The sequence below is a fragment of the Zonotrichia leucophrys genome, chromosome 25, assembly GCF_028769735.1.
Source record: "Zonotrichia leucophrys gambelii isolate GWCS_2022_RI chromosome 25, RI_Zleu_2.0, whole genome shotgun sequence".
Classification (NCBI taxonomy): domain Eukaryota; kingdom Metazoa; phylum Chordata; class Aves; order Passeriformes; family Passerellidae; genus Zonotrichia; species Zonotrichia leucophrys.
The window spans coordinates 1,962,825-1,971,742 of NC_088194.1; the positions used below are offsets into that span (position 1 = coordinate 1,962,825).

The window sequence follows — 8,918 nt, forward strand, 5'->3', positions numbered from 1 at the left end:
GCAGTGTTCCCATCCCCATTCCAGTCCCCATCCCTGAGCTCCTGGAGCCTCATGGAGGCAGCACAAATTTAATGGAAAACCGAGACCCCCGCAGCGTCCGCCTGGCATAGGGTACACGTCGGGAGCCGCCGCTCCGCAATTCCCGGTAGTGCCAAGCGCCCAGAGGTAGCCTGGGCAGCTGCGGGGAGCACCGGGGGGTTCAGAGCCCCAGTGCCCGAGCGATCCTGGGTGGGCTCTGGTGTCCTCCGGGTCTCAGTGGGGTCTGCTCAGGTTCCAGGCACGGAGCCGCTCCTGGAGCAGCTGCAGCTCCTCGGTCAGCCCGGCCAGGGATGGGGCCAAGCGGCCATGCTGCAGGGAGAGCACATCCAGCACGGGGTGGGGACACGGGGACCAGAACGTGGGTGGAGGGTTCATCATGGGACAGGGACACAGGGGTGGGAACACGGGGCTGAATGTCCAGTGCAGGACAGGGTAGGATGGATGGACATGGGGTCTGTCTGTCCATCCGTCCATCCATGGATAGACATGGGGTCCGTCCATCCATCCATCCATCCATCCATCCATCCATCCATCATCCATCATCCATCCATCCATCCATCCATCATCCATCCATCCATCCATCCATCCATCCATCCATCATCCATCCATCATCCATCCATCCATCCATCATCCATCATCCATCCACCCATCCATCCATCCATCCATCCATCATCCATCCATCCATCCATATCCATCCATCCATCCATCATCCATCCCATCCATCCATTCCATCCATCCATCCATCCATCATCCATCATCCATCCATCCATCCATCCATCCATCCATCCATCCATCCATCCATCCATCCATCCATCATCCATCCATCCCCTGATGGACACAAATCCATCCTCAGCCCCAACCCAAACATCAGGACAGGGCTGACACCCCCCAAACCCGGACCCCCCAACCCAGGCCCCCCACCCCATCCGCCCCGTGCCTCAGTTTCCCCGTACCTGTTCCTGGGGCAGCCCCCTGAGGTAGCAGCGGTGCCAGAGCCGCACGCAGGGCCCGGCGGTGCAGGGCAGCAGCAGCCCCGGGGGGGGCTGGCACGATGTCCCCAAGAGCCCCCCCAGTGTCCCCTGGCTGCCCGAGGGGGACCCCCAGAGTGGGGGGCGCTGGGGGGGGCGGCTCCACCAGGGCAGGGAGTGTGGGCACAGGGAGCCCTTGGCCAGAGCCAGCACCAGCCTGGGCTCCCCCCACGGGCAGGGCTCTGCGGGCTGGGGAAGGAGAAAACTGGGATTAGGAAAAGTTAGGGGGCAACAAAATGGGGAAAAATCCCAGTCTGGGATTTTCCTTTGAAGGCAAAACAAGAAAAATAGTAAAACCAGAAAAATGGCACAAAGGGGTAAAATCATTATTTAGATTCCCTTGGAGAGGAAAACAAGGGAGGAAAAATAGGATGGAAAAATTAAGGGGCAAACAAAAAGGGGGGAAATCCAGTTTTGGGATTTTCCCTCAAAGGGAAAACAGGGAGAGAAAAATGGTGTGGAAAAATAGGAAAAAATAGCGGGAAACAAAAAGGAGAAAAATCCCATTTTGGGATTTTCCTTTGAGGGGAAAACAGGGAGGGGAAAAATGGGGTGGAAAAATTAGGGGTAAACAAAATGGGGGGAAAAATCCCATTTGGGGATTTTCCCTCAAAGGGAGAACAGGGGAGGAAAAATGCTGAAAAAATAGGAATAAAAGGGGCTGAAAGCAAGAGGAAATGGGGGAAATCCCAGGGATTGAGGGAAGAAGGGAGGGTGCAGCCCCACTCACCGTGCTGGGGGTCGGGGGCCCAGCAGGGCCTGGGGGTCCCGCGGGGTTCCGGAACTGCTCCCGCTGCTGGCGGCTGTAGCGGCGGCCCCAGGCCCACACCGGGGGGAAGCTGCAGGGGTTGGGGTGTCCCCTGTGCCCCCCGGGCTCCTGCCAGCCCCCCATGGGCCGGTAGGTCTGGCTGGGGAGCCGGGGCTGTGAGGGGAGAGTTGGGAAATCAGTGCCGTGTTTGGGATGGGGAAACTGAGGCACGGAGGGGGGAAAGAAGGGGTGAAATGGGAGATTTGGGGTGCCCATGCCCAGTTTGGAATGGGGATGGAGAAACTGAAATTGAGGGAGAAGAAGGGGTGAAATGGGAGGGTTTGGGGGTGCCCAGTTTGGAATGGGGATGGAGAAGCTGAGATTGAGGGGAAAAAGGGGTGAAATGGGAGATCTGGGGTGCCCATGCCCAGTTTGGAATGGGGGTGGAGAAACTGAGTGTGAGGAGGAGAAGGGGTGAAATGGGAACTGAGAGTGAGGAGAAGGGGTGAAATGGGAGGGATTGGAGGTGCCCAGTTTGGAATGGGGATGAAGAAACTGAAATTGAGGAGAAGGAGGGGTGAAATGAGAACTGAGAGTGAGGAGAAGAAGGGGTGAAATGGAGGGTTTGGGGTGCCCGTGCCCAGTTTGGAATGGGGATGGAGAAACTGAAATTGAGGGGGAAAAGTGTGAAATGGGAGGGTTTGGGGGTGCCCAGTTCAGAATGGGGATGGAGAAGCTGAAATTGAGGGGGAAAGGGGTGAAATGGGAGATTTAGGGGTGCCTGTGCCCAGTTTGGAATGGGGGTGGAGAAACTGAAAGTGAGGGAGAAGGGGTGAATGGAGGGTTTGGGGCCCAGTTGGAATGGGTGAGAAACTGAAAGTGAGGAGAAGAAGGGGTGAAATGGGAGGGTTTGGGGGTGCCCAGTTTGGAATGGGGATGGAGAAACTGAAAGTGAGGGAAAAAGGCGTGAAATGGGAGATCTTGGGGTGCCCGTGCCCAGTTTGGAATGGAGATGGAGAAACTGAAAGTGAGGAGAAGAAGGGGTGAAATGAGAACTGAGAGTGAGGAGAAGAAGGGGTGAAATGGGAGGGATTGGAGGTGCCCAGTTTGGAATGGGGATGGAGAAGCTGAGATTGAGGGGAAAAAGGGGTGAAATGGGAGATTTAGGGGTGCCTGTTCCCAGTTTGGAATGGGGATGGAGAAACTGAATGTGAGGAGAAGGGTGAAGGGAGGTTGGGGTGCTGTTCCCGTTGGAATGGGATGAAGGAACTGAAATTGAGGGGAAAAGGTGAAATGGGAGGGTTTGGGGGTGCCCAGTTTGGAATGGGGATGGAGAAACTGAAATTGAGGGAAAAAGGGGTGAAATGGGAGATCTGGGGTGCCCATGCCCAGTTTGGAATGGGGGTGGAGAAACTGAAAGTGAGGAGGAGAAGGGGTGAAATGGGAGGGTTTGGGGGTGCCCAGTTTGGAATGGGGATGGAGAAGCTGAAATTGAGGGGGAAAAGGGGTGAAATGGGAGATTTAGGGGTGCCTGTTTCCCAGTTGGAATGGGGATGGATAAACTGAGTGTGAGGAGAAGAAGGGGTGAAATGGGAGGGATTGGGGGTGCCCAGTTCAGAATGGGGATGGAGAAGCTGAAATTGAGGGGGGAAAGGGGTGAAATGGGAGATGTGGGGGTGCAGCCCCGCTGCCCTGCCCTCACCAGGCTGCTGCGGCCCCGCTGGCGCTGGCAGCTGAAGCGGAAGGTGCTGCAGTCGGGGCTGAAGCTGCTGTCGTGCAGCGCCAGCAGAAACGCCTCGGTGAAGCCAAAATGCGCAGGGAATTGCCACAGCAGCTGCCACGTGCAGTCCAGGAAGAGCAGGAACACGGGGGCCTGGGGGAAATGGGGATGGGGTGGGGTCACCTCCTCCTGGGTCAGGGATGGGACAGGAGTGGGGGTCTCACCTGCCAGTGTTTGGGTTAGAGATGGGACAGGAGTGGGGGTCTCACCTGCCAGTGTTTGGGTTAGGGATGGGACAGGAGTGGGGGTCTCACCTCATCCCAGGGTTAGGGATGGGACAGGAGTGGGGGTCTCACCTCCTCCTGGGGTTAGGAATGGGGATGGGGGTCTCACCTCCTCGCGGGGGCTGTGGGACAGGAGTGGGGGTCTCACCTCCTGCCAGGGTTAGGGATGGGGGTCTCACCTCCTGCCAGGGCCAGGATTAGGGGCTGTGGGATAGGAGTGGGGGTCTCACCTCCTGCCAAGGGTAAGGGGATCCATGGGACAGGAGTGGGGGTCTCACCTGCCAGTGTTTGGGTTAGAGATGGGACAGGAGTGGGGGTCTCACCTCCTGCCAGGGTTAGGGATGGGGGATGGGGGTCTCACCTCCTCCCAGGGTTAGGGAAGGTACAGGAGTGGGGGTCTCACCTCCTGCCAGGGTTAGGGATGGGGATGGGGGTCTCACCTCCTCCCAGGGCCAGGATTAGGGGCTGTGGGATAGGAGTGGGGGTCTCACCTCCTCGCGGGGGCTGTGGGATAGGAGTGAGGGTCTCACCTCCTCGCGGGGGCTGTCCTGGCACAGCAGCCCCAGCCTCCGTGGGAAGGGGTGCCCGGCTGCCACCCACTCCCTCTGCACCAGGCTCTGGAAGCCGGGCAGGGAGCGGGCGTGGGGGTCCCCCAGGAGCTGCACCAGGGAGGCCAGCAGGCAGTTCAGGTCCCGGTCTGAGGGTTCTGGGGGGACAGAGTGGTGAGGGGGGGTCCCCTTTGCAGCCCCCTCCCATCCTTTTCCAGCCCCCACCTTGCAGGATCACAGAGCAGCGCTTCCCTGCCAGCAGCGACGCCACCTCTGCTGCTTTTCTCAGGCACGAGCTGGGGGGTAAAACCAGGGGTTCAGGGCACCCCAAAATGTCACAGTCACACATCTGGGTGGCTCATGCACCCACCACAATGCCCCCAGCACCCCACGGTGCCAGGTGGGCTGGGGGGGGACATTCCACCGTGGGATTTAGGGTGAGTTTTCCCTAAAATACCTCCCTGCACCCCAAGTCCCCCTTGTCCCCTGCTCACCGCACATGATCCAGCCACCGTGTCCCCTCCAGGGCCGAGAGCCACTTCTCCTCTGCCACTGCACCTGCATCCCACGGGATGGGGGTTCAGAGGGGGGGAATCCCAGCCCCCCCAGTGGGTCTGGGGGTCCCCAGTGCCCCCCTGGTGTCACTCACCTGGCAGGCAGAGCGCCCTCAGCCTCAGGTGGGCCAGCTGGATGTCAGCCAGCGTGGGCAGCTCGGCCGTGTCAGCCAACACACAGGGCCCACGGCCCCCCAGCAGCAGCTCCTCCAGGCACCTGGGGGGCACAGGGAGCCCTGGGTGGTGCCAGCTCGGGGGCACAGGGAGGTGCCAGGCCAGGGGCACAGGGAGCCCCAGGTGAGGCCAGCCCAGGGCACAGGGAGGTGCCAGCCCAGGGGCACAGGGAGGTGCCAGGCCGGGGGCACAGGGAGCCCCAGGTGGGGGGACACAGGGAGCTCCAGGTGGTGCCAGCCCAGGGCACAGGGAGCCCCAGGTGAGGCCAGCCCGGGGCACAGGGAGGTGCCAGCCCGGGGGCACAGGGAGGTGCCAGCCCGGGACCCCCAGGTGGTGCCAGGCTGAGGGCACAGGGAGCCCCAGGTGAGGCCAGCCCAGGGCACAGGGAGCCCAGGTGTGCCCAGGCTGGGGCACAGGGAGCTCCAGGGGGGACACAGGGAGCCCCAAGTGGTGCCAGCCCAGGGCACAGGGAGGTGCCAGCCTGGGGCCCCAGGTGGTGCCAGTCTGGGGGCACAGGGAGCTCCAGGTTGTGCCAGCCCCAGGGCACAGGGAGGTGCCAGCCCGGGAGCCCCAGGTGTGCCCAGGCCGGGGGCACAGGGAGCTCCAGGTTGTGCCAGCCCCAGGGCACAGGGAGCCCCAGGCAATGCCAGCCCTGGGCACACCCTCAGCCCCCACCCCAGCCCCCTGGCACCCACCTCACGTCCTCGCTGCCCGGCTCTGAGGCCGGGTGGAAGCTGGCAGCTCTCAGCAGGTGCCCCCCGCCCGGGTGGTGCCAGCACAGGCGCTGCAAGAGAAACGGGGTGACACCCCCAGCTCCCGCAGTGCCCCCCACCCTGCCCGGCCCTGCCCAGGCACTCACAGGCACCCGGCGCTCCTGGAAGTGGCCAAAGGTTCGCTTGAGGTCGTGGTCCAGAAGCCCGCTGGGCACCCAGAGGTACTGCGGGAGGCTGTGGGAAGGCGGGACACGGGCTGGGGTCCCCCCAAATCTCCGGCGCCGTTTGGGGGGCTCAGGCAGCGCTGGGGGCCGTACCTCGGGGCCATGTCGAAGCGCTCATTGACGGCGCTCACCCTCCAGCCCGCAGCGCCGAGACGCTGCAGCTCCTCCTCCCAGTCCCGCAGGCTCTCGAAGAGCAGCGTGGTGGAGGAGCCTTCATCCTCATCCTCATCCTCCTCCTCCTCTGGGACGGCTTCCCCAGGGCTGGCCCAGCCATCGGCAGCATCCCCCAGCCTCGCGGCCGCCTCCCGCGCCTGTGCGATGGCGTTGGCCACCTGCGAGGGCAGCCGGGGTGGGCTGTGAGGGGGGAGCCCCCCGGGGTACCCCAGAACCGCGGGGTACCCCAGAGTGGGGGTCCAACCCCTCTGCCCCTCCCGGGCGTACCCGGAACGCCTGCGGGGCCAAACCGTTCTCGGGGAAGGAGAAGCGGAGCAGGCGGAAATCCCGGCAGAACACAGCGAGCTCCTCGGGGATGAACTTGAGGGTGGAGGCGGCCGTGAGCACCTTGGGCTTGGAGAAGCTGCTGGCTGCGGTCGGGGGATGAGGCGGTCAGGGCTGAACCCCGAGAGCCGCCCGGCTCATCCCGCGTGTGTCCCCAGTGTCCCCAGTGTCCCCAGTACCTGCCACCAGTTTGTGGATGCAGGGCAGCGCCACCTCGTCCTCAGGGCGCAGGAGGCCACGGGAGCCGGGAGCCTGCGGGAGAGTGGGGAGGGCTGGGAACTGCCCGGAGCGTCCCCCAGGCCCGGGAGGGGAGCCGGGGATGGATCGGGGGTGGGACATCTGCACCGATGTCCCTTGTCCCCGCTATGTCCTGCAGTGAGGAGCTCCCAGGGTGAAGGATCTGCAGTCAAGGAGCCGGGGTGGGCTGGGATGGAGCTGGGATGGGAGGCAGGGGTGCGGTGGGGTGGGGTCGGAGTGGGATCGGGATGTGCCGGGATAGGGTCGGGATGTGCCGGGATGGGGTCGGGATGCGCCGGGATGGGGTCGGGATGTGCCGGGATGGGGTCGGGATGCGCCGGGGTGGGGTCGGGATGGGATCGGGATGTGCCGGGATGGGGTCGGGATGTGCCGGGATGGGATCGGGATGTGCCGGGATGGGGTCGGGATGTGCCGGGATGGGATCGGGATGTGCCGGGATGGGGTCGGGATGTGCCGGGATGGGGTCGCGCCGGGGCAGGGATCCCCCAGGGCAGGCGGCGCGGGGCCCCGCGGTCCCGTTCCCGGTGTTCCCGGTGTTCCCGGTGTTCCCGTCGCACCTGGCCGGGCACGAAGGCGAGGCGCCGGTTGGTGCAGAGCAGCGTCCCCGGGACGGAGCCGCCGCCGTTCCCGCGGCGCCGCCGGGCGCCCGCCGCCTCCTCGAGCACCCGCTCCCCTGCGGGGACCGACACTGGGTGCGGGGCTCCGAGCGCCCCGAGCCCCCCAGAACCCCCGGCCCCGGTCCCGGCCCTACCTGGGAGCGCGGGGAAGGGCGGGCGGCGGCCGCCCGGGGCCCCGCTCATGGCGCAGGGACTTTGGCCGGGCGGGCCCGGAGCGCCGGGGCCGGAGCGGCCCGGGAAAGAGCCCCGAGCGCCCGGCCCGGCTCCGGCATCCCGCCCTGCACTCCGGCATCCCGCCCTCCCCTGGCATCCCTGCCCCGCCATCCCGCCCCTCGGGGCCCGGCGTTCCGCTCATCCCGGCCCCGCCGATCCCGGCGTTCCGCCCCGGTGCCGGCGGAGGGAAAGGGGGGCAGCCCGGGAGCTCCGCGGGCGGACGGGGACGGGGGGCGGCCTGAGGCACCCCAAAGTTCAGTGTTGGGTCGGGGGTACAGATCCCACGGCCACCCCTCAGGGACGGGCGGGTCTGGGGTCTCCAAAGAGGGGGAACCCCCAAACCCCGGCAGCAGCGGAGCGGGAGGGGCGCGGGGCCCCTCCCGGGCACACGGCGGCGGCAGAGGCTGCTCGGTGACTCACGGCACAAGCACGGAGCCTTCTCCTCCCCAGCCGAGCCAAGCCGAGCCAAGCCGGCCCCGTCCCTGCCTCGCCGAGCCCGCAGCGGGCAGCAGGTGGATGGCGGCCCCAGTGCCACCTGTGCCACCCCCCGGTGCCACCTGTGCCACCCCCCGGTGCCACGACACCTCCGGGCACCCCAAACCCGAGGCAGCCAAATAAATCCTGACACAACCCAGGCACACAGAAACTCCAGTTCCAGCTCTCGTTCCTGCTGTTTCCCCCCAGATTTTTGGGGCAGTCGCAGCTTTGGAGGCTGCAGTTGGTGCACCCCAATTTTCCCCCTGCAGCAGAATCACCTGGCAGAGGTTCCCGGGGCTGGGAAAAGCTTTTGGCAGATGAGAGGAATTTCCTGGAGGCTTTGAGCCCGGACGGGGTCAGTCGGGGCCATGGCAGGAGGGAAGATCCTGGAGGAAAATCATCAGAGGTGGAGCTGGGCACGGAGTGTCCGCCCACAATGCCCGGAGGAAGGAAAAACAGAGCTGGGAGAGAAAATCCCAGGGCCAGAAATCCCTTGGGAAACTGTGCTGGGGTCCCACCTTCCAACCACCCCCAAAACGTTTTCATTTAAAGCTTCAGCATCCCTGTGGCCCGTGCTGGGATTCATCCCTGATTTTGGAGCCTCAGGTACCAAAGGGAGCCTTGGGATGCAGGTGGGGAAAAGAGCAGCAAGGACAGACAGAAACAGGGAGGGAGGGGTGTTTGAGGCTGTTCTTTTTTAAATGAAAGCCAAGAATTAGTAGCAAAACGGAATCACACAATAAATAATATAAATAATAACCCCAAAATCCGCAAAGAATGGGATGGAGAAGGGGATGAGGAGCAGCCCCAGGAGGGGATTGGG

General features: G+C 63.9%; 1 protein-coding gene across 2 annotated transcripts; it reads right to left on the reverse strand.

The window, feature by feature from the left end:
* Positions 1–149: 149 nt before the first annotated feature.
* MTMR11 (myotubularin related protein 11) lies at positions 150–7,645 on the reverse strand. Of its 2 annotated transcripts, XM_064732598.1 has the most exons (16): positions 7,540–7,645; positions 7,346–7,461; positions 6,710–6,782; positions 6,474–6,616; positions 6,126–6,364; positions 5,955–6,042; positions 5,791–5,879; positions 5,017–5,138; positions 4,862–4,925; positions 4,593–4,663; positions 4,350–4,525; positions 3,929–3,970; positions 3,518–3,688; positions 1,798–1,989; positions 993–1,256; positions 150–348 (listed from the first exon to the last, which is right to left on the reverse strand). In XM_064732598.1, the coding sequence occupies exons 1-16, from the start codon at positions 7,586–7,588 to the stop codon at positions 253–255; spliced, it is 1,995 nt and encodes a 664-aa protein (XP_064588668.1). In that variant the 5' UTR covers positions 7,589–7,645; the 3' UTR covers positions 150–252. The 2 variants fall into 2 exon arrangements, with proteins under 2 accessions (XP_064588668.1, XP_064588669.1); XM_064732599.1 differs by lacking the exon at positions 3,929–3,970 and having other exon boundaries at positions 152–348.
* Positions 7,646–8,918: the final 1,273 nt, after the last annotated feature.

Bases quoted from the DNA above. Each gene is read 5' to 3' on its own strand.
- MTMR11 (XM_064732598.1), bottom strand. From the start codon at position 7,588: ATGAGCGGGGCCCCGGGCGGCCGCCGCCCGCCCTTCCCCGCGCTCCCA. The intron at 6,043-6,125 runs GTACGGCCCCCA...GCCTTCCCACAG, and splicing joins CGCTTCGACATGGCCCCGAG to CCTCCCGCAGTACCTCTGGG. The intron at 3,689-3,928 runs GTGAGACCCCCA...CATTTCCCCCAG, and splicing joins CCCACAGCCCCCGCGAGGAG to GCCCCCGTGTTCCTGCTCTT.